The sequence below is a fragment of the Equus quagga genome, unplaced genomic scaffold (genome assembly GCF_021613505.1).
Source record: "Equus quagga isolate Etosha38 unplaced genomic scaffold, UCLA_HA_Equagga_1.0 146_RagTag, whole genome shotgun sequence".
NCBI classification, from domain to species: Eukaryota; Metazoa; Chordata; class Mammalia; order Perissodactyla; family Equidae; genus Equus; species Equus quagga.
The window spans coordinates 234,404-258,542 of record NW_025796728.1 but is presented as its reverse complement, the minus strand read 5'-3'; the positions used below and the strand labels follow the sequence as shown (position 1 = coordinate 258,542).

Sequence of the window (24,139 nt, the reverse complement as noted above, 5' to 3'; positions counted from 1 at the left end):
TGCTCAGGCTTGGTGCTCTCGATGCTGTACCAGGGAGACAGGGCAAGCACATCCCTGTCCCCACCACCGGATGCTTACAGTTTAGCCAACTTGTTCTCAGCAGGTTAGAATCCTTCAAATAGATTACCAATAGAACAGCTGAACGCAAGTTCATCTTCCTTCCGCTTTAGAAATAATCTCAAGAATTTGCAGTGCTTTAGGGCACCCATGATTGAATATCAGTTGATTATTGTAGTTACACAGAAATGTCAAATTAGAGCATTCCTGCTGATATAATTTACTTTTTCGGTGATTGTACTCAGATTTAGATATATGTATGAATAACACTCTCGGGCTGGTTTCCTCTTCTAATTTTCTGTCTGTGTTTTGCATTTGAAATAAAAATTTGGGGTTAAAAGCCCGTATGATATTTTACTCTTAGGTTTTCGATTTTCTGTAAAAAGGGTGATTCACCTATTTAATATCTATCACCTCTTCACCCCTCCCCCCAAAAGAGGAAATTTCCAAGGTGGGGGGGCTTCTCTTTTCCTGTAACAACTCCTAATTTCGTCCATTCCAGTCTCTACAATACTTTGAAAGCCCGATATCAGGAATCCTTTAAACCAAATTTCCACCTTTAATACAGTTTGGAATTCCAGAGTCTTGATTTAGAAGCGGTCTGTCAGATTCCCCCTCACTGGAAACAGAAACCCTGCCAGGTGGTCCTGCAACCTCCAGATCCCCGGAAGAGCCAGTTCACAGACCTCCACATTTGCGGGGCGGACAGTCCAGCTGGGCTGGGCAGCTCTCACTGACAGCCTCTCCTGGTTTGACCCCTCACATCCACCTCCCTGTACCTTCCACTTCCTGGTTCAGATTCTCCCCTTTGACTAACATATTCCCTCCGGGTCTTCTTCAGCCTCAAGAAGGTGCTAAGTTTTCTAAAAGAATGGAGTGAACCTTGATGAGGTTTTCCAGCAATCTGACGTATGGCCGCTTCTCTTTTCCTGCAGCAAAACCAGAAATCCTGACTCGTGACAGGCTCATGAATGGCATGCTCCAGTGTGTGGCAGCAGGATTCCCAGAGCCCACAATAGATTGGTATTTTTGTCCAGGAACTGAGCAGAGGTGAGATGATTATTTTGGGTCCTACTTAACACGCAGAAGGGATGGACTGCGATTCACTTGCATTTCAAATGGTGTTTTCAGATTTTTTTTTTTAAAGCTTTGTTTTGCTTATTATTCTTTTCTATCCATGTGGCTTTTTAGAGGTCATAATTGCTATATTTTTCTTGGTAGACATTAATTTTGTTTGCTGAAAAATGATTACTGAATGACTTCTCTATTTTGCTGGTTATCTTTTTGGATTTATCGTGCAATTTCCAGCCTGCAGGTAGATAAAGCAATTTTCCAGGGCAGAGTAATTAGATTTCCATTCTATACACAGGAGGTAATGTGTGTGGGAAATGCAGCTGTAGTTATCATGAAAAAAATTACCTCAGAAGTTAATTGCCAAGTTACCAAAAAGTAATGATCGTGCAATTACAACATACACGTGGTGTTTGTAAGCGGCGGGTTTTCAAATGGTTTTCTGCTTGATGAGGTGTCCGGCCTCTGAGCAGAGCGCATGTGGCAATGTGCTTCCTCTGCCTCACAAGCGACCCTTAAGCCTTAAATTGTCCTTTCACATTACCTGAAGATGAAAATGGGGTCAACTTTGCTGTTTTTATCCATCAAAAGCTATTTTATGCTCAGGGTTTAAAAGCCCAGTGTAACATCGCAATTGAATAGTCAAGATAATAATAGAAATTTTATTTTTCATCAAATAGACCTTTTTATCACAACAACTTGGAAGAGGTTCCATAGGAGTGTTGTCAGCTGAGTTTTAGTGGAATGTTTTCTGCAGGGAGTAATAGGGAGGGTTCAAGACCCCTGGAAAGCATGCCCACAGTGGAAGCAACTCTGGTAATACAATCATTCATTCAGCAAGTATTTTTGGAGTGTCAACTGGATGCTAAACGTTGGTCCAGTGAACAGAACACATGTGAACCCTGGCTTTGTGAGTTTATATGCTAATAGGTGGAGATGGGCGAAAGATGAAATAAACAACTAATGCGTACAGGTGTTAAGTGCTGAGGCCAGAAACAAAGCAAGAGAAGGGAATAGAAAACTGCTAGGCATGTGAGGGGTATGGGTGATTTCAAACAGGGTCATCAGGGTTCGTCATTGCGACCTAGAAGCACAGCCTGTACCTCCCTCCATAGAACCTGGAGCTGCAGGGTCCTCGCTACTGGGGTTTTGGGGGGGTTGCCCTGTTGTTGTCCTTTTTGAGACTTTAATGCTTTCCTCCTGTATGCTTTTCCTTTTTATGCTTTGTACATCCTCTTGCAATTAGTTTATTTATAAGGGCCTACTTTGTACCGGGATGTGTGCCAGCCATCTTACTTAATTCCTCTCTAATCCTTTCAATAACCTTCCAAGATGGGCACGACCATTCCAGTTTTACAGCTGTAGGAACTGAGTCTTGAAGAATTTAAATAACTTGTCAGAGGTCAACAGATTAGGGGTTTGAATTCAAACCCACATCTCACTCCAAACTCTCATCTCCCTCTTCCTTCTCTTCCCCGGTGCTTTCCCTGCTCACGGGGCCACAGAAGTGCTCATTCGTCATCACTCTCTGACATCAGCGTGTAAGAGGAAAGTTCCAATCTTGAACCCTTAACTTAGTTTTAAAAGTACGCCAGATCCGAGGTGTTGGATTGGCTCACTGATTGATTTTCCTGGAGTAAATCTGGGCTGTTATTTTATTTCCCCTAGATGTTCCATTCCTGTGGGGCCGGTGGATGTGAAGATACAAAACTCATCCGTGTCACCGTTTGGAAAACTCGTGGTTCAAAGCTCCATCGATTACAGTGCATTCAAGCACAACGGCACGGTCGAGTGTAGGGCTTACAATGATGTGGGCAAGAGTTCGGCCTTTTTTAACTTTGCATTTAAAGGTAACAACAAAGGTATATTTCTTTTTAATCCAATTTAAGGGGATGTTAGGCACTGCCTACCACGTCAGTCATGATTTTAAGTCCATTCCATCATTGGCCATGTCATTTCTGGTAATACCTGCATTGCGTTCTACTGTCATCACACTCCCTACGTTTCGTTCTGTACTAGTTTGTTAAAATTCATGCAGTAATTTTAACCATGTACTATATATATTTTATGTGTGTGTGTACATATGTGTGTTCTGTCCGTGTGACATATATATCTCTCTAAAGAAATTGTATGTTTCCAATTGTTTCCATTAAAAAGAGATAGAGAAATCAAATAGGGGAATATATTTACCTTATGCTCAAACCAGAAACAGAGCAATTTAAAAATTTAAGTTCAATTTAAAATTTCAGTTATTTAAAATCAGTTATTTTAACACATTGCCAGACACTATATGAGAGTTAACACTGCCTTTTATGGTGTCATGTTAGTAAGTTCTTTCTATAACGTCTTTAAAGTTTGATTTATGAGTGACTAGCTCTCCTAACGTAGGTGAAATGATCCTTGTGGATGAAATGATGAATTGGTATGAAGTTAGAAGACAAAGAAACTGAGCACCTACATTTTTAGGGCTCAGGTTTTGTTTTCTTGAGTTGGCAAAGATGAATGCCAAAAAGTGGTGAATTTTCAGTTTTTGAGTAATGAGGGGAAGAATGTTACATTGTTCTTCGTCATAGTTTTTTTCAGACAGGGCAATGAAAGGAACACATTAAAAATGTTTTTCTCGGTTGTTAAAAGAAATTCATGCTTGATATAGAAAACTGGGAAAATACAGGAAAGCATAAGGAAGAAAATGTAAAGCATCCGCAAAGGAAACTGGCTAAAGTTGTCCAAGACAGGAGTTTTGTTGAGGTACAAAGTTCATTCAGATGTTGCTTTTCATTGACAAACAGCATAAAGTTATTCTTTTTTTTTTTTTTTTGAGGAAGATTAGCCCTTAGCTAACTACTGCCAGTCCTCCTCTTTTTTGCTGAGGAAGCCTGGCCCTGAGCTAACATCCATGCCCATCTTCCTCTACTTTATATGTGGGACGCCTACCACAGCATGGCTTGCCAAGCGGTGCCATGTCCGCACCTGGGATCCGAACCGGCGAACCCCGGGCTGCAGAGAAGCGGAACATGCACACTTAACTGCTGCGCCACCGGGCTGGCCCCATAAAGTTATTCTTATGCTATAGAAATCTCAACTTCTCTTCCACAGTAGTCTGGTTTAGAGATGTTATTTTTAAAAATTCCTTTGACTAACAAGAGTCAGATAATAACCAAGGCACACAGCTGAGATGCCGGTGGCTTTGGACCCTGCCAGGGGCTGTAAGATGGGAGGTGGGTGAGCTTGGGTTTCCGTGATTGTGGTGAAGATCCTACTCTGCTAATAGGCTGTGATTCCATGTTCCTCTCTCATTTTAGAGCAAATCCATCCCCACACTCTGTTCACGCCTTTGCTGATTGGTTTCGTGGTCGCCGCTGGCATGATGTGCATCATCGTGATGGTTCTTACCTACAAATATTTACAGGTAACCATTTCTTTGTTCTCTGCCCTGAGGGCTATACTGCCTGAAACATTAACCATCGAAAGATGATGTCTCTTTCCCTCTCTCCGCCCACAGAAACCCATGTATGAAGTACAGTGGAAGGTTGTTGAGGAGATAAATGGAAACAATTATGTGTACATAGACCCAACGCAACTTCCTTATGATCACAAATGGGAGTTTCCCAGAAACAGACTGAGTTTTGGTCAGTATTGAAACGGGGGCTTTCCATGTAAACTTTTGTGCACACACAACAATGACTTTAGGAACCCCAGTAGCTTCCTTTGTTTTATTCCACCTGAAACAAGAAGTGTTTTATGTGAAATTTCACCACCTTTGATAGCTTTGAGCTAAAGTATATTTTAGGGAAATATGTCTAGACAAATTTGTCTTCAATTCCTTTGTTGATTTTGAAACCGCACCAATGGTCCCTCACCATCACTGCCACTTACTTCCTTGTCTTCCTTTCTACAGGGAAAACCTTGGGTGCTGGCGCCTTCGGAAAGGTTGTTGAGGCCACTGCCTATGGCTTAATTAAGTCGGATGCGGCCATGACTGTTGCTGTGAAGATGCTCAAGCGTAAGTTCCTATACGCTACGGCGCGCACTCAACGTCAGTTTTCCAAATTTGCTTTTTTGCTAAAATAAGATGTTTCTAATTTTTAGCAAGCGCTCATTTAACGGAACGAGAAGCCCTAATGTCTGAACTCAAAGTCTTGAGTTACCTTGGTAATCACATGAATATTGTGAATCTTCTCGGAGCATGCACCGTTGGAGGTAAAGCAGTGACCCGCTTGCATTTTATCACCTGTCGAATTATCAGAAGGGGGAGATTTTGATATGATTTTGACAATGCTTGATTATAAGCTCCTTGCAAGATTTTTACCCAAGTTGTTGTTACCTCTTGCTAGAGTCCCCCCTGCAAGAGTTATTGTTCTTAAGAGTGTATATTTTAGTTTTCTCATCGTGGGGTGGGATAGCCTATGACATACCCTAGTTACTATCACGTATGTTGCATCCACAGCATTGACCTCTTGAATATCTCGAGAATGTCTCATCTTGTGCCCAAAGCTTTTCTTTTTATCTTGCAAGCTTTATGTTTTGCTGGATCATATTTAGTCACTAAAGGGTTAATATTCATTTGCATATCATAATTAAAAATAGGCCTTTAAGCCTATCAGCTCACAAATATACACCAAATGAAGCAAACACCTCACTCTTGTAAAAAATAAATTTCCAATTCTAAAGCATTAGTCAAGCCTCCCATCAAGGATTTCTGTGGTGTTTCCAGAAAGCATTTTGGTCTTAAAGAAACAAAGATTAGTAAAACGAGCTGTTCCTTGAGAACTGGAGAGATCCATGGTCACGTTGACAGCTTTATATAATTTCTTAAAGCAGACCCCATACATTTTTGCCTCACCACGTCATGACTCATTCGTGAGAAATTTCCGCCCGAGTTAATTAGTTGCTTGTTACCTTCAGAGCTGCAGTTTTAGGCATTCACAACACCAAAAAACATTTTCGGCTAGTAGTGCTCAGAACGCAGGTGACGCCACCTCATTTCAGGTTGTCACCCGCTTTCCAGTCTCGTCTCAGCGAGCTGGGCTGTTCCGTGTGGTTGTTTTTCCTCTTGTGCCGCAGTTTGCGCTCTCATCGTTTCCGTAATAACGTTAACCGAGAGACGTGAAACCCCACTGTAAACTGAAGGAAATCAAAGGATTTATGTAGGACGGTTGATAGTAGCGTAAGTTGAAAGCCGTAACTCCTGTCTGTAAAACCAGCAGTCACACCTGGCCCCTAATCTCTCAGAAATTCAGGTAAAAAGGGGCTTGCTCGGTTAGTTTTACTCCAAATAATGCCAGGTTTTGATAAGCAATGTTAATAGAGAGGATTGTATTGGAACTAAGTAGGCTCATCCATTGAACCTGAATATTAATGACTCTGATCACCCTTGGGTATTTTAATGGGAGGCAAGATTGTCTATATGTCTCACCTCTTTCTACCCTTTTCCTATATGCTCTTAGGGCCCACCCTGGTCATTACGGAATATTGTTGCTATGGTGATCTTCTGAATTTTTTGAGAAGAAAACGTGATTCATTTATTTGCTCAAAGCAGGAAGATCACGCAGAAGCGGCACTTTATAAGAACCTTCTGCATTCAAAGGAGTCCTCCTGGTAAGACCGATTTACATAGATAGTCAGCTGTCAGCAGGTAGTTCGTGGGGTCATAAGGGTTTGCAATCAAGGCTAATTCTTTAAAAAAAATGAACTGAGGTCCTTTGAGATGCAAAATCAGAATTATTAAGTCATTTAAATGTGATTAACCATTTAGGCAGTTCAAATAGTGTTTTTAAAGATTCAAATGGTGTTAAACTTAGATTTTTGTTGATTTCTTTTCAAATGCATCCTTAGTTTTTTTTTCTAAGCTTTAGTTCTGTTCAACTGAAGGAAGTCTATACCTGTTTCTCTCATCGTGGTTCCGCTCTTGGTGTCATTCCATTTATACTGTGGAGCTTGGTCCTATATGCCTCTTTATAGGGAGATGCTGTTTATAGGGAAAACGGGAAAACTTGTCAAGTTGTCACAGTAAATTCCTTTAAAACCTTCAACAGGATGGCAGAAAGCTCTGAACGTATCTCTGCTTTTAGGTTTCTCGCTGTCTACCTCTGAATTATTTCTGTATACCTTACCCTTGTTTTTTTTTAAACTTATCATGCTATAAAAAGACACTACAACTGTAGCACATTTAAAAAAAATTCTGTTGCTTATTTTCATCTCTTTCATCATTGATAGCATTCTGAATTTGACTGATGTGTAAAGAGCTTCAGGTTCCTTTAAGGAGAATGAGTGTGGTTTACCACCAGAACAGAATTCTTCTCTGCCATGCTTGGCCTGTTCTTTCCAGATGTTGTTAAGATCCACCACGTAAGAAGATTTCCCAGACTCACCCAGCCCAACAAAGTCATACTCATCACGCCCAGTCCCTTATACCGTGTATTTCTGTGGTTGTATGGAGGGAGTCTCCTCTCCATTTTATTTGCTATATCCCCTACATTTCCAGATGACAAGATTTTGTCTCCTGAACTCTTAACGCCAGGCCCTCAGGGAAACCTCAGTAAATATTTTTGATGAGCAGTTACCCTTAGAGCCCTTTTCTGCACCTCTGGCTAAAGTTTTTTGTTTTGTTTTTTTTTTAAAGATTGGCTCCTGAGCTAACAACTGTTGCCAATCTTCTTTTTTTTTTTCCCTACTTTTTTCTCCCAAATTCCCCCAGTACATAGTTGTATATTTTAGTTGTGGGTCCTTCTATCTTTGCTATGTGGGACGCCATCTCAGCATGGCCTGACGAGTGGTGCCATGTCCGCGCCCAGGATCTGAACTGGCGAAACCCTGGGCCGCCGAAGCCGAGTGCGCGAACTTAACCACTTGGCCACGGGGTCGGCCCCTCTGGCTAAAGTTTTAAACCCCAGGTGAAGCTTTTTAACTTTTTTTTAATCCTGTAAACTTGAGTAGTCTGAAGTGGTAATAAAATACAGTACAAACTACCTTTTTTTGGTTACTCCAGAGCATGTGCTCTTTATATGAATAAATGAGCTGCTTTGCCTTATTTCTAAAACTTTGGCCACATATGTGTTTCTTAACTTTCTGAGATAATGGCCTGCATCGTTCCATCCTGTGTGGTATTCTTTGTGCTTTGGGATCCCATATGGGATTGGAACCCCCAGCACGCTCTGAAGGAGATTGTTGTCATGGTGTTTCTATGCTAATCAGAAGCAGGAAGTACTAGAAATCTTGAAGACTCTCCAGCCAAATGTTGCAGATTCAAGAGGTCCAGATGGTTCAGAAAATCATCCAAATTATTGGTGTTTGTCTGAACCAAACTTGATTTTGTTAAACCTTCTCCCAGCAGTCACTATATATTAACAGTCTCTGCCTTCCGCCACGTAACACGTCTCAGAAGCTCTGGTTCTTTGTCTCTTTCTAGTTTCCTTCTTCTTGTCTCTTGGGGCTCATTTAGAGAGTTGGAAGTACTGTGGCATAATGTTTTTGGCTCTCTGTTTCCCATTAAATCCCTGGTGTCAAAAGATGGGAAATTTCTAACCTGAGTCCCACATATGATTGAACACAAAAAAGGCCATCTAGCTCCTGGGGATTGGACCCTAATGTATATTAAAAACTCCTCTCTTACTGAACAAGATTTTCTTCATTCAAACTTGGCGATACTTTTCTTTGAATAAAATTAGCATATTTTGTAAAAAAGGGAGTAGGGAGGTAGAGCCTGCTCCATGGGTGCTCCCCCGCTTTCCTATTTTATTCAATCGTCATTTGATGGATGTTTCATCTCTCCCAGCAATGATAGTACTAATGAGTACATGGACATGAAACCTGGAGTTTCTTATGTCGTACCCACCAAGACAGACAAGAGGAGAGCTGCGAGAATAGGTGCGTACCTATCAAGCAATAAAAACAGCTTTCTTTTACCGAGGATTTCGTATACTACTATGGAATGTAACATCATTCCTAGTAGTGCCTGGTTCTCCTTCACGTAGGGTCTCATGGCCATGCCAATGATCAATGGCAGTTAAGGGTTGCAAGCGGGCATTTGGGGTCAGAGCATGTGTTACTGTAACTGAGCATCTTACTTGCATATATAAAAATGTATGCATCTCAAAATATACCAAATATATGTTTTGCATATCAAAAATACGAGATTTTTGTATTATTCCACCATCCTTCTCTCCTAAAGATTTTGTAACTTAGTCCAGGATTGTAAATACTAACTTTGTGATTCAACACCCACCTTTCCTCACACTGGGGAGGCAATTTGCCTGCAAGTTCACATCCGTTAATTCGTTACCAGCCTTTGATATTGTTGTTGTCGCCGTCTTTTATTTTCCTTGCCTTGAGGGTTTTAATTGCTGAGAAAATCCTTCTCCTCCTTCAGGCTCGTACATAGAAAGAGACGTGGCTCCGTCCATCATGGAAGATGACGAGCTGGCCCTAGACCTGGAAGACCTGCTCAGCTTTTCTTACCAGGTGGCGAAGGGCATGGCGTTCCTTGCCTCGAAGAACGTAAGTGGGAAGAGTCCTTTTGTTTTTCCTTCATCGTGGAGCATTTTAGAGCCCTAGTTAGAATGCAGAGTGTCATTTTGAAGTGTGGTTACCAAAAGCACAGGAAATTTAGTTTCTTCATGTTCCAACTGCTGTCTCTTTGGAATTCCTGTTCTCATTTATAAGCTTTAATGTGTAAGCCTGTCTAAATGAGCTTTCTATGAATATATTTTTGTATGCAATGAATTCATGTAAAACTTTTGGCTTTTAGGATATAGGAGCTGCTCTGAGAAAATAGAGAAATAATTATTTTATCAGCAAAAGGAGCAGGTACCTCATGTAGTGGCAGTGCTTGGTGAAGCATATACTTGAGTCTTATTAAAGTTAGACCCCAAATATTGCATGTGTGGTTTATGTAGTGTAGGGGAAGAAGCAATCAGGATAATAAACATTTGGGAAAAAGACAGGGGTGGAGAGAGAATGATGGAACCATAACAAGGAACATGGTCCCTGGATAGGAGAGAGGAGTTCCCTAGGACATGGGACTAGCAGAATAGAATAAGATTACAGATTCTGCCCTTAAGTGTTGGTGACATTTCCAAACAATTACCAAACTAAAAGAGGATATAGGATGGCTGAAATAGCCTCTTCCCTGTGTCCTTGGGAGATGTCACATTGAAGTTGCAAAGACATTTTAGAAACTCTGTAAAAAGACAGTGAAAGAGAAGCATGCAAAATGAGTTCTCAGTTTAAAAAATATGATACAACTATTTATAATGTATTTTCCTGTGAATGAAAGCCGTCCTAAGAAGAAGAAAAGCATTTATTGGAGTTGGTTTTGAAAGTGATTATAGTAATTAAGGTCCTAACGATGTGAAACACAAGTTTTGAACATCATTCAGAGCATAATTTAGATATTTATTTTTGGTGCACTGAATAGTTTAAATGTAAAGCAAAAAGTATTGGATTGGTAGAACATAAGTGGCATTCTAGCATTAAACATAGTTTTACTCTTTAAAAGTTTAAAATAAATTTAAATGGCTTTCTTTTCTCCCCCTCTCTCCTAATAGTGTATTCATAGGGACTTGGCAGCCAGAAATATCCTCCTTACTCATGGTCGAATCACAAAGATTTGTGATTTTGGTCTAGCCAGAGACATCAAGAATGATTCTAATTATGTGGTCAAAGGAAATGTGAGTACTCACTCTCTGCTTGACAGTCCAGTGAAGGATTTTACTTTCACATTTTTATAAGAATTGTTTTTTATGATTTTCATAATGCAAATGCTCCCTTTGAGATAGCATGCATTTTAGCAGTCAAATTAAGTGTACTTCAGCAAAATTTGCGTGGTATTGCTGAACCATACTACAACTAACATTCTGATAATAGGATTCTTAATTCTAATTGTGTAATTATGGGGCACGTGAAAGAAACAGAAATAGCCTTAATTTTCATTATAGCCTGAGAATAGCAATGAACTGGATTTTGTTCAAGTGAAACAAATGCAGACCTGAAGGTCACAGCAGGAGAATTTTATTTTGAGATTGACATGCTATGTGAAAAAGATGAAAATCTAAGATAATGTTCAGAATTAGGTATCTAGTGTGTTGGCTCTTTAATCAATAGAGAGCTTATTACATAGGTTCATAAATAATAATTGGTTTATAGAACATTGTGATTTTATTTCAGAGGCCTTTATTTCATGGCCAATTTTCATTGTATCATCAGAACAACCCCTTGGCATTAGAATGCAGTGTCTTCGTATTCTAGGAGTTGGAGAAACTAAAGTGCAGTATATTTTAGTGAGGTTTGTCTGAGATGACATGGTCAGTAGAGGCAAAACCAGAGCCCATGATTTCCAGATTTCCCATTAGTTGGAAGCCGTATAGTTCTATACAGATATTCTTCTCTGTCTTTTTTCACAGCACCGTTTCTACAGTCCAGATTTATTCCTGGAGGTAGCTATTTGTGTGCCTTATAATAATGTAATATTTTCTCCTCCATCACTATGGCATCTGTATAGGTAGGCTATGCTTGACTTGGTTTTGTAGAAATGTTGCTGGGTTTACTTCCAGACTAAAGCATTGCATTTCTAATAAATCTTCTCTGAGGCTAGATTTCATCATTAGGAGTGTTAAACCAAGTTCTCTCCATCCTGGTGTACTAGCAGAGGAAAGAATGAAAGGTGGTTCCTTATCCGGTCCTTTGAATATTGACAGAAGAGCAAGAGGAAGAAGGTAGTGGGTTCTGGACCCAGTCTTGCTGAATTCGAATCTGATTCTGTCATTTAGCAGCTGTGTAATTCTTGGCAAAAATTACCCAACTCCTCTGAATCTTGGTTTTTCTCCTCTTGGGAATAATAGTGTCACCTGCCTCAGTTGTTATGAGGATTAAATGAGTTAATGTATATAAAGTGCTGAAAACAGTGCCAGGCCCAGTGCAGCTAACACTTATATGTGGCACTTAGCGTTCTGACTATTCTTTATAGATGCCTTATTTGGAATATAAATAATCATGAAAGTGGTTATGCTGAAGCTTCTTAATAGGTTGTTATTAGTTAGTGACCTTAGTTGGAATTAACAAGGATGGGTTAGGTCCCCCTAGGCTTCCAGATTGTGGCCTCCAGCTCAATTGAGCTAAACTAACCCATCACAGATACCGCTCTTCACCAGGCTCTGGATAAGGAGAATTTATGGGGCAAGTTAAAACCAAGGAAACTCACACAAAGTGTTACTGCCCCAAAATTTCCATCAGAGTCATTGGAGATGTCCCTGTGGTGCCAGTTTCTCTGAAAGTTCTCCCATTTTGCATGAGTTCTTAGTCATTTTTGTGCCACCTCTTTCATAATCTAAGGATGGCTGTGGATCTCTTATCAGAACACTATTTTAAATTCATAAAATAAAATACATAGGATTACCAAGAAAAGCAGTTAAATTGAAATACAGTTATCAAAATATTAAAAAGTAAATTTGTGATATGTCAATACATGTGCTTCCTTGTTATACAGAATAACATATTCTAGCTCTGGGTCTAAAACTAGTATAATTCAAAGTGGTAATGACCGTAAGTATTGCACTACAATGAAGATACCTATGATTACTGTTGGTGACAAAGTCACAGCGCTTTATTATCTTCATTTGTAATTTAAGGAAATTAAACTTCATTTAGAACTTAGTAGAAACAAGAAAGTAAGTTTTCCAAGTTCATAGTCCCGCGAATTTAAGATCTCGTAGATCTCAGGTTAAGAGCCCTGTAGGAACTTTAGCACCAAATCTGGGAGAGGATACTGGGAGGATTTTTTTCCCCTACTGACTGAAATAACTTTAAGACTAGAAAAAATTGTCTTCCCAGCTTTCAATCCTAAATGGTTTAAGTAGGGATCGATTTAGCTTTTTATGGTAGATTAAGATCTAGGAATGCAGAATGTCTCTAAACGCATAATAGTCACGGAAAGTTTAGGTCTATTTTAGCAGAAAGAGTTCAGGATGTGAAGTCTAGCTTTTGAATTTAAACTCTGAATCTGCTGCTCGCTGCCTTGGAATAGTCATAATCATCCTAAGCTGCTAGTCTTTACTGAGTGCTTGCTTATGCTGGGCAGTTTTCAGATATTAGTGAGTTGGGCACTAATGTGCTAAGCACTTTCACCCACATTTAACCTATAAAACAACTCATGGAATCAAAGTATATTATTTTTGTTTTACAGAAGAAGATACCAAGGCTTAATTTACAGATATTTAAGTGACTTTCCCAATGTATTAGTAAGGGGATGCTTTGGTTGCATATGACAGAAAACCCAAAAGGAAAGAAAGAGAAGTGAAGGAGTGGCAGGCCAGGCATGTATAGAGGTTCCAAGAAGTACTCAGGGACCAAATCCTTCCACCTTTCCATTTTTTACCCTCCCTGGGTGTAACCCTCATCTTCATGGTCCAGAAGGGTCATCAGATAGCCAGCCAGCACATCCAGAAGGCAGGATGGAGAAAGGGACAAGAAGGAAAAGGGCAAAGGGTGTTTTCCTAAAGCTGCCAAACAACTCTTCTAACTTAGTGGCCAAAACTGAGTGGCTTCATGGCTACACCTCACTGCAAAGGAGCTGAGAAAATGAGGCCCTTATTGTGGGAAGCCATGTTTCTGTTACTAGAGGAAAAGGGGAAAACATATTCAGTGGTAACTAACAAATCTAACAAACCTGTGTGTTACTCAAGCCAGTGGTGGAGCCAGGATTAGAACTCGTGTCTGTCTCTGACGTCTGTGCTCTTAATCACCATGCTGTACTGACTCAATGTCACATCTTGAAAATGGGCATAGTATACCTGTGGTCCACCTGTTTCAGAGGTACTTGGGGTCATCTGAGGCCATACAGGTCAAAGGCCTTTGTGAGATGGCAGTCAAGTTCTCACCCTCACCTCTCAGCGAGAGCAACATCTATAGGAACAGTTTCTATTCAGTTCTTTTGACCTTCTTAATTATCATTGTTGGATCTGTTGTGCTTCCATTACAGGCTCGGCTACCTGTGAAATGGATGGCACCTGAAAGCATTTTCAACTGTGTCTACACATTTGAAAGTGATGTCTGGTCCTATGGGATTTTTCTGTGGGAGTTGTTCTCTTTAGGTAAAATGATCCTTACCAAAGGCATCTTGATTAGACTTACAGCATCTTCTTTAAGATTTTATCAGTGTCCTGCTTGCTTATTATTCACACTGATTTGCAAACTGTCTCTGCCTCAGGAAGCAGCCCCTACCCTGGAATGCCAGTCGATTCTAAGTTCTACAAGATGATCAAGGAAGGTTTCCGAATGCTCAGCCCTGAGCATGCACCTGCTGAAATGTAAGGGCCAAGATGTTTTTCCTTCTTATGATGTTTCCCCTTTTACTTTCCTTTTTAAAGACAGAAACCCAGATGTTGAGGGTTTTCACTAGCAAGGTTGAAATATCACTTGGTTCCTTTTTATTGCATCCTGTTCAAATGTAATTTCTGTAGCTTATTTTCATAATCTCTTGTCACCAAATATCCAGAAAGTTTGAGGAACATTTCATACATATACAGTGTTTTATTTTATGCACATCATTCAGTACGGCCAGTTGCATGGCCCTGAGATTATTTTTGAAATTGTTGCACGGCATACACATGAAGACAGGATAAAGGCATGGTGGGGTGATGCTAAATGGCCCTTGTTTTGCAGGTATGACATAATGAAGACTTGCTGGGATGCTGATCCCCTGAAAAGGCCAACATTCAAGCAGATCGTGCAGCTAATTGAGAAGCAGATTTCAGATAGCACCAATCATGTGAGTACACTCTGGACAGACATAGAATTTCCCTTCTCTTGGTTCCAAGTGTACCCTCCTTCTCAGGGTCTGGGGGTGACGACCAGGCTGCCCACCCCTTCCCTCCTTGGCTTGGGCTATAAATTGGGCTTGGAGTAGGAAAGTAAAGCAATGGAAACAAGTTCTGTCTGCCCAACCTCCCATTCTGAGCCAAGGGATTTGGGATGAGGAGGGGAAAGTGTGGAGGGCTTTACACCCAGAAGTGTGGAAGTACAAGTTTCCATAAGGATTTGCCATGTTTCCTCCCCCACCCCAAATCCTGGTCATGCGGTCGGCGTGTTCTCTCTCTCACATGTTATGGCCATTCAGGCTTTGGAGGGTTGGGGGGATGTGAACTAGAATAAAAGCATAGAAAAGACAGCTTGTTACAGCAGTGAAATAAGCCTTCTGCTTAAACAAGCATAGCCAGAAAATGGCAGATTGCTGTCATGCCCACAAGTCACAGAGAATGAAGAGTTGTTTGAAGTTGGGACATCCCTCCCAGTGATTTGGGGAGGGGGGAATTCAAAACTCAAATCCATTTATTTCCTCTCCTGCTTTTAAGGAAGAATTAGTGATCCTTACTTTGACTCAGATTTTTTTAAGCTGCTTTTTTTCTGGATTGTGTGCTTGGAGCTATGTTTTCTAAGAGTGTATATCACTGATAACTTTTGGGTTAAAGCTTGCTTTTCCAGATGTCAAAGCATATTTCAAATTAAATAGCATTTTCCACCCAAGTGCTTGGTTCTTTTTGGAAGACCCCCCTGGAAAGGCCATCGATTTCTCAGCAAATTACATCGGCTGTTGGGTTGTAGTTGGCTAGAAAGATTTATAAACCCTTTTAGTAGGTTAGATAGTACTTGCTCTGAGATGTGTCCCAGCAGAAAAGCGCATTTTTTTTGGCCGTCACTTCTTATATAATCAGACTTTGGGGAAAATGAAGGGTAAAACAAAATATGTATTTTCTTTTGTCAATATGATTTGGTTTTTGGCTTGGTCTTGTAAACCTCTTCTCTTTAAGAGTCTTCATCAGTTACTTGCAGTTCCGAAGCTGCACACATGCCCCTTTGTTGCTGTGTGTGTAGTGGGGACTGGTGTGTTGACTATGGACTTGTTCTCCTCAGATTTATTCCAACTTAGCGAACTGCAGCCCCCGTCAGGAGAACTCCGCGGTGGACCATTCTGTGCGGATCAATTCTGTCGGCAGCAGCGCTTCCTCCACCCAACCTCTGCTGGTCCACGAAGATGTCTGAAGCAGAACGAGTGTCTGGGGGTCTCCCCAACAAGAATGATCCCCGTTCTTTTGGTTTCTATGATGGTTATTTTGTTTTCCTTCGACTTGCATCCTGCTCCAGGGTAGTAGACAGCCCGCTGTAATCCCATCTTCATGAGCACTCTTTGGTGGCTGATGATTTTTGTCGTCAGCCACATCCCATTATAAGGTTCGAACTGCATATGTTCCCAATAGCCAAGTAGCCCCCATTAATGAAAACAGTTCTGACTTGGAGAAATGGAGAGTGGGATGGGCTAGACACCCTGAGTCCTTTCCAAGGCTTCTCCAATTTCTGTTCAAAAGGATGGTTGATAGTTTATTTGAATAAGTGGCACATGTGACCCTCGTAACCATCCATAGTGATATGATGACGCTGCAAGATTAGAAGCTGAAACCTAAGCCCTTGATGTGGAAAATACAATGTTATTAGAACAAGGGACAGAAATCTATGAATGTCTGGGCTTAAGAAATCTAGTATTTCATGCTGGGAATGAGACGTAAGCCATGAAAAAATGCTCCTGAGCATGAATAAAGACTTGCTGCTCTGCACAAGCCTGTGTACTAGGGGCCTGGTTTCTAAACAGAGTTTGCTATTAGGGAGCTGAAGTGGAGAGAAGGCCTCCCCAGCCAGCATTTGTATATACTCATCTATAAATGTACATGTTCATATAGTTGAGGGGGGAAAACCCACAAGGTGTCGTTTCTGGATACAACCCTGGCTCCAGTCTGCTGTGTGTAGGAATAGGTTCAGAGCCAGACGAGTTTGAAGGAAACAGTTCATGTGTTTTTGTTAAAGAAAAAACATAATTGCCAAGCACAATCATAACAAAAATCTCCTTTTGTAGTTGAGGAACTTGCTCTCTAGATTCTCCAGAATAAGCCTACCAGGTTCAGAATGGCATTGTGCTCGATGGATTTGATGCCGTTTGAAAAAGTGACTGATTTACTGCATGACTCCAGCAGGAGTGACGAAACAATGCTGTCTTCGTTTGGGTTCTTCTGTAGCAGGAAATAAAATTCAGATTGAGCCTCCTTTGCAGGCATGTCCTGGACACCGGGCCAGTATCTATATAAGTGTGTATGTGTGCGTGCATGTGTGTGCTTGTAGACATATGTTTTGGGGGGCTTTCTTGCCTTGAGCCCAAAAGGATCCTTTAGTACCCAAGGAGTAGCTTGGCTTCCATCATCAAGACTGCTCTTGTTTCTCTTCCCCTAGCTGTCTAGAGAAGCTTATCAAAGCTCATGTAGAGGCGTGGAGGAGCAGCGTGCTTGAGTACCTATTTATTTGCAATCCACCTGCTCTTAAGGCACTAGGATATTTATACTCAACATACTGTACCTGTCCCTTAGACTTTATTAATGCTACTCTGCCACTGAAACATATTTAAATTTACCCTTTAGGCTGTAGCCTGGATATTGTTCTTAAGTTTGCCTTTTTTTTTTCATCACTGGCCAACTATAAGAGGTCCATGTGTACATGGCAAGGTTCGTGCGATGTCTTGCAAGAGTCAGGTATGCTGCCTTCCTGGTTTTCCTCTTCTAGGTCCCTTAGATTACGTTTAGAGAACTGTGGCCATGTATCTGGAAGTAACCATTTGCACTGGAGTTCTATGCTCTCGCACCTTTCCAAAGGTAACAAGTTTTGAGGTTTTGTTGTTACATAAGAGATTGTTGCTGTTTGCCATACTTTGTCTGAAAATTTCCTTTGCGTTTCTGTTGACTTTCATTAAAGTAAGAAAAGTGGTTGTTCATAGTAGATGTCCAGGTACTTCAGGGGCACCTCACTGAGAGTTTTGTCTTGGATATTCTTGAAAGTTTATATTTTTATAATTTTTTTTTTTTTACATCAGATGTTTCTTTGCCGTGGCTTAATGTTTGAAATTATTTTGTGGCTTTTTTTGTAAATATTGAAATGTAGCAATAATGTCTTTTGAATATTCCCAGGCCCATGAGTCCTTGAAAATATTTTTTATATATACAGTAACTTTATGTGTAAATATGTAAGCCGTGCAAGTTTAAAGGATGTTGGTGTTCAATGTGTTTTTCTCCTGATATGGTGTCCATTTGTTGACAGTTATGAAGAATTCTAATAAAAATGTAAATATATAAATCAAATGGGATTTTTTTTTTATTTCAAGCTTAGCGAAATTAAACTTTAAAGTGTTGAAAGTGCCTTCACCTGACATTAGGAAGTTTTGTAGCTAGTATGCATAAGGGACATTCAAGACTATCAGAAAACTAGGATTTGGGGCCGGCCCCGTGGCCGAGCGGTTGAGTTCACACACTCTGCTTCAGGGCCCAGGGTTTGGACGGTTCAAATCCTGGGTGCAGACATAGCACCGCTCATCATGCCACGCTGAGGTGGCTTCCCACATAGCACAACCAGAGGCACTCACAACTAGAACACACAACTACGTACTGGGGGACTTTGGGGAGAAAAAGAAGGGGAAAAAAAAAAAGAAAACTAGGATTTATATACTTGAAGACTCAGCAGACATTTATTAAAAATTTAGTATGTGCTGTATTTTCTCACTTTATTTTTACAACCCAAGGTCTCCATTTAAACTGAAAAATAAATACAGAAAGCATTTTGAAAATACTACACATTGCTATGATTATTATTAGGTTGATTTCATGTAAAATGACCCCTTTTGTGGGCAAAATAATAGTCAAATAGCAGCAGTTTCATGTGGGTCAATCTAATATCACTGCCATGTTTCCTCCTAAAAGAGATTGCTTAAAATTAACGTGAACAGTAAAGTAATTCACAAGGTTGACATGAGGAATCCTAAGAAAGTGGTTTGTATTCTTGTTGGCTTGGGTTCTGAAGAGAGGTTATTTCGTCCTGAGATGTTCATGCCCCACGCTTCAATCTTTGTTCTCACTTGCTTCTGGAACAGAGCTAAGTTCTGTCACTTCTTGGAGGGAGGCGATTTGTGCCTGTTAGTTTAAGCATCTTGTCTTGTGGCTGGAGCATCTTTGTGATCCGGAAGTACAATCCTGACCAGTGGAACCTGCATAGAGCCTGAGAGTTCTTCCAGCTTGACATGAAGAACCACCCCGTGCCACGTAATCCTATTAAAAATGAGTTAGGTACGCAGAACATCATCAGTTTAGATTTTCTTTATCAGCACATTTATACCTGCACAAGTGTCTCCTGAAGGGAAAAGGAAGAGGGGTGAAAGGTGACCTTTCATGAAGGAGGAATCGTTTTAAAATCAGGAGGGGAATTGTGTGGCCAGGAACACATCAATCGTCAGTGAATAACAGACCCACATTTCAGTCAAGCGTTTTCCATTATTTTATTACAGACAGGAATGAATGCTAACTGACAGAAAACAAAGAAGTCCTTTCTTTCTGAATGTTTTCAGTGTTGTTTAGACTTTTTCATGTGTGTGAAATCTTGAGTTAGAAGCAGGCAACGGCCCTTGTATTATTAGTCTGTAGCTATTTCCTTCCCTAGCCCAGCTTTTTTTTTTCTTTTTTTAAAGATTGGCACCTGAGCTAACATCTGTTACCAATCTTTTTTTTTTCCCTTCTCCCCAAATCCCCCAAGTGCTTAGTTGTATATTCTAGTTGTAGGTCCTTCTGGCTCTGCTCTGTGGGATGCTGCCTCAGCGTGGCTTGATGAGCGGTGCCACGTCCACACCCAGGATCCGAACTGGCAAAACCCTGGGCCACCAAAGCGAGCACACGAACTTAACCACTCGGCCATGGGGCCGGCCCTCACTGGCCCAGCTTTTAATCACAGAGTAGTATCAGATGCTCGGTGTCCAGGCTCAAACTGGGTTCAAATCCTGGTGCCAGCTTTGTCTCTACTTACTGCTGTGTGATGTTGGATGGACTTAGCTCTTGAAATCTCGGTTTCCATAATATTGGTATCTGCCTCAATGTACTAATATGAAGCTGTCAAGACCACCTTGCTCATTTGCCTTATACATAAATAGTGCTCAAAAATGGTAACTTTTGTCCTGGCTAGTTAGGCTTACTAGGAAGGAAGAAGATGCTCCTGTACCAACATAACCCAATTGTTACCCCATATAGAACTATACAGTCAAAAGCTTGCTTCTAATTGTTGTCTTTCTCTTAAATGCAAACAATGTTGTACTAGTTTGCTGTGAAACTTGACTTTGCTTTAGAGATTTCTGTGTTTTATTAAAATCCCGGCTTTTTAGCCAGGAATTCAAGGCTCTTTGTTCTTGCTCCAGCCTTCCTTCTGGGCTTCTCTCACATTACCATAGATCCGTGAATATGCCCCACTCTTTTCTGCTTCCATCCATTCAGACTTCCTATTGCTCTTACTGTCTATTCTGCCTTGTACTATAATTATTGTTGTTTTGTCCTATCTCCTCTCCACCCCCACTATATCCAGTGTTAAAATCAATCAACGCAAAATACCTATACAGTCATGTGATGCTTAACAACAGGGATACGTTCTGAGAAATTCATCATTAGGTGATTTCATCATTGTGCGAGCATCACAGAGTGTACTTACACAAACCTGGATGGTATAGCCTACTACACACCTAGGCTATATGGTCCAAATCTGATGGGACCACGGTCATATATGTAGTCCATTGTCAACTGAAGTATCATCATGTGGCATATGACTGTATGTGCTAGGGTCACTGGTTTCACTGGTTATCATTTATTTGTTAAAATAGTTATCTAGACACTCTGAGGTTAAATTGCTCAAGAGGTTGTAAGAGGTTAAGGCTTGCCCAAGATCATGTAGTAGTACATGGAACCAGAATTTGAATCCTGATCTGCGTCTCTGCACTTCAGTGGTGGCAAACACCTGGTCTTCCCTTGGGGAGCTGGCACCTCCCACTCCATGTCCGTGCAGACATCACTCGTCTCTCACAGCACCCTTTCCCATGGAGCCAAGATGTCTTAGAAGTCTCAGCCTCCTCCAGGAAGCCCATACAAATCAACTGGAGTTAGTCTAAGGAGAGCCTTACCTGTCACCCTTAAATGATTACCAAGTTTCGAGTTTCTGGAGGCACAGGTGTTCTCTATTTTAGACCCTCCTGAAGCTTCTAGCACAGTGCTTCATGAGGGTTAATTAATGCTTTTTGAATGAATGATTAAACATTCCATCAGCATGGAGTAAAGGAGGGCCAGCTGGGAGGAAATGGGTCCGGGAAAGACAGCAAATACAAGAAAACATAACTTTTCCCCAGAGTAGGACCTTGAAAGGCAGCTTCCTTTCACACTAGGGGTGAGGCTTTGAGGAGAAGGAGAAAGGGGAACTAAGAAAGTGCTTTGGGCAACCTTACCAGGGTCTGCACAGCTGCTCTCTGGGAGCAAGGAGAAGTAGAGAACAGGAGGGCTCGGGTGGGTGGGGAAGGGTGGGCAGGAAGGGAAAGTGGCAGAAATTCTCTTCCTTATTCAGAAGAGGGAGAGGTGCTGAAGCTCCCAAGGAGAAGTCCCTGGGCTGGAAATACAGAAACTGAAGACGAGAGACTCCACCACTGCAGGCTGACCTCTGGACAGGGTCAGCAGGGCAGCATCTCCATGGGGAAACACCCCCCAGGAGGGGTCTTGGGACCAGCTGGGCAGCCTTTGAGTGAATTTTAGTAAAAGAAAAGTGTATTATTTTGCCAGGGCTGCTGTAACAAAGTACCACAAACTGGGTGGTTTGTACACAGAAATGTATTGTTTCACAGTTCTGGAGGTGAGAAGTTCAAGATCTGGGTGTCAGCAGAGTTTCTTCCCAGGGTTGTGTGAGAATCTGTTGCCTGCCTCCCTCTCAGCCGCTGGTGGTTTGCTAGCAGTCTTTGGCATTTCTTGGCTTGTAGATCTCTGCCTAATTCACATGGCGGTCCGCCTCTGGGTGTGTGTCTGTGTCCAAATTCCCTCTTTTTATAAGGACACCAGTCATGTTGGATTAAGGGCCCACTCTACTCCAGTATGATCTCGTCTTAACTAATTAGATCAGCAATGACCTTATTTTCAAATAAGGTCACATCTGAGGTACGGGGCGGTGGGGGGGTTACCATTATGATTTCAGCATATGAATTCGGAGGGACACACGTCAATCCATAACAGAATGGTGTCAAAAACCCTCGGTATTGTAGCATGTGATCTCATCCTTGCTAGAGTACTGAAATTGGCTCTCTAAAAACTCTAAGAAAATGGTCTCCAAAGTGCCAATTTCAGAGCACTCCTTTTAGTTATTCCATTATTTAAAACAGTGTCTAGAACCGTATCTGGTCTGTAGCAGACACTCAATACTTGTTGAACGAATGAGGTTTTATGCCCTGAGGGACCTCTCCTTGGAACTTGCCTTCTGGTCTGCCCTCCCAGGTCCTCCTCCTCTCTCAGTTTTCCCCTATCACCCCTTTAAGGGTCAGAATTCCAGAGTCTGGTCCTTCATTGTCTTCTTTCATCTGACATGCTCTCACCAAGCTCTGGTCTGTCTCATCTAGTCCCTGGGATGCGCTGTCCCCGGCCAGCTGATAATTTCCAACTATGTCTCTAACATCTCTTCCCTCATATAGACTATGGTTGCCAGATAAAACAGAGGACATCCAGCTAAATGTCTCATGCAATATTTGGGATGTACAGTTACTAAATATTTATTGTTTATCTGGAATTCAAATTTAACTGAGTCTCCTATCTAATAACCCTTGTCTAGATTTTAGGCCTCTTAAAGTTAGGGACTGCACCTAATTAATCATGGAATATTCAGGGTCCAGCACGTGGAAGAAATGTAAAGTTTCAATGACAGTGAAAAACAGAGGAGGAACTTTATTTTAGTGAAGATCTGTAGGTGGCAAATGTCCTGAGTTTTCCATGTCTAAATTGTTACTTCACCTTCATTCTTGAAAAAATATTTTCAATAGATATAGAATTCAAGGATGGCAATTATATTTTTCAGCACATTTATTTCAGCATGTTTATTTCCACTTTCTTCTGGTTTCCATTGTTGCTGTTGAGTTCAGCTCAGTCTACTGTTCTTTTGAAGATAGGTATCTTTTTTTTTTCTCTGTTGCTTCTAACATTTTCTCTTTGTCTTTGGTCTTTGTAGTTTCACTATGACATTTCTAAGCTCAAATTTCTTTTGATTTATCTTATTTGGGACTCTTCGGGCTTCTTGAATCAGTAGATTCTTCGGGCTTCTTGAATCTGTAGATTGATGTGTTTTGTCAATACTGGGAAATTCTCACCCCTTTCTAAATTGCCTCTGCCCATCCTGTTTCTTTTCTCCTTCTGTGATTCCAGTTCAATAGATCTTAGAGCCTCTCACTCTATCCTCCATGTTTCTTAACCTATCTTTCATATTTTCCTTCTTTGTATCTTTCTGTGCTGCATGCTAGGTAATTTCTGTTCTTCCTGTTATCTGAATCTCCCTTCAGATCCTGTCCTTGGAGAATTTTTTTAGCTCCTTTATTGAGGTATAATTAACACACCAGAAAATCCACTCATTCTAAGTGTATCATTCAATGATTTCATTAAATTTATAGAGTTGTGTAACCATTCCTATGATGCAATTTTTGAGCACTGCTGTCATCCCCAAATTTCCCTCTTGCCTGCCTGCAGTTAGTAGGTATTTAAGTAGTTTTAGTGAGTTAATTTTCATTTATTCTTGCCTTGTAAGATGATGCCACATATTTGACTATTTAGATACACTCGCTCATCGAGTCATTTCTTATCTCTAGGACCTTTCTAGGGATTTTGGTCATATAAATAACAGTGATAATTGATAGGTTGCCTTGTTTGGGTAGTTATCAGTGATGGTGGTGATGATGATGATGATGATGATGATGATAGCTATCATTTATTGAATGCTTACTATGTACCTGGATCAATATTGGATGTTTCACACATATTACCTTATGTAAGCCTCACAATAACACTAGGAAGTGGGAATTATTTATCTCCATTTAGAGGTGAGTAAACTTTGCCTCTGAGAGGCTCACTATCTTGCCCTAAATCTCATGGCTACAAGCAGT

General features: G+C 40.9%; 1 protein-coding gene across 4 annotated transcripts in view; it reads left to right on the top strand.

The window, feature by feature from the left end:
- Positions 1 to 17,726, top strand: part of LOC124232991 (mast/stem cell growth factor receptor Kit) — an 81,283-nt gene extending 63,557 nt beyond the window's left edge. For 2 of the 4 annotated variants that reach the window (XM_046649987.1, XM_046649986.1), the window contains exons 8-21: positions 993 to 1,107; positions 2,797 to 2,978; positions 4,431 to 4,537; positions 4,631 to 4,757; positions 5,027 to 5,131; positions 5,218 to 5,328; positions 6,576 to 6,726; positions 8,903 to 8,994; positions 9,497 to 9,624; positions 10,674 to 10,796; positions 14,102 to 14,213; positions 14,330 to 14,429; positions 14,785 to 14,890; positions 16,033 to 17,726. In XM_046649987.1, the coding sequence (XP_046505943.1) occupies positions 993 to 1,107; positions 2,797 to 2,978; positions 4,431 to 4,537; positions 4,631 to 4,757; positions 5,027 to 5,131; positions 5,218 to 5,328; positions 6,576 to 6,726; positions 8,903 to 8,994; positions 9,497 to 9,624; positions 10,674 to 10,796; positions 14,102 to 14,213; positions 14,330 to 14,429; positions 14,785 to 14,890; positions 16,033 to 16,161 (1,688 nt within the window). In that variant the 3' untranslated portion in view covers positions 16,162 to 17,726. Of the gene's footprint in view, positions 1 to 992; positions 1,108 to 2,796; positions 2,991 to 4,430; positions 4,538 to 4,630; positions 4,758 to 5,026; positions 5,132 to 5,217; positions 5,329 to 6,575; positions 6,727 to 8,902; positions 8,995 to 9,496; positions 9,625 to 10,673; positions 10,797 to 14,101; positions 14,214 to 14,329; positions 14,430 to 14,784; positions 14,891 to 16,032 lie in introns of all 4 variants that reach the window. The other 2 variants (XM_046649984.1, XM_046649983.1) reach the window with 1 other exon arrangement.
- Positions 17,727 to 24,139: the final 6,413 nt, after the last annotated feature.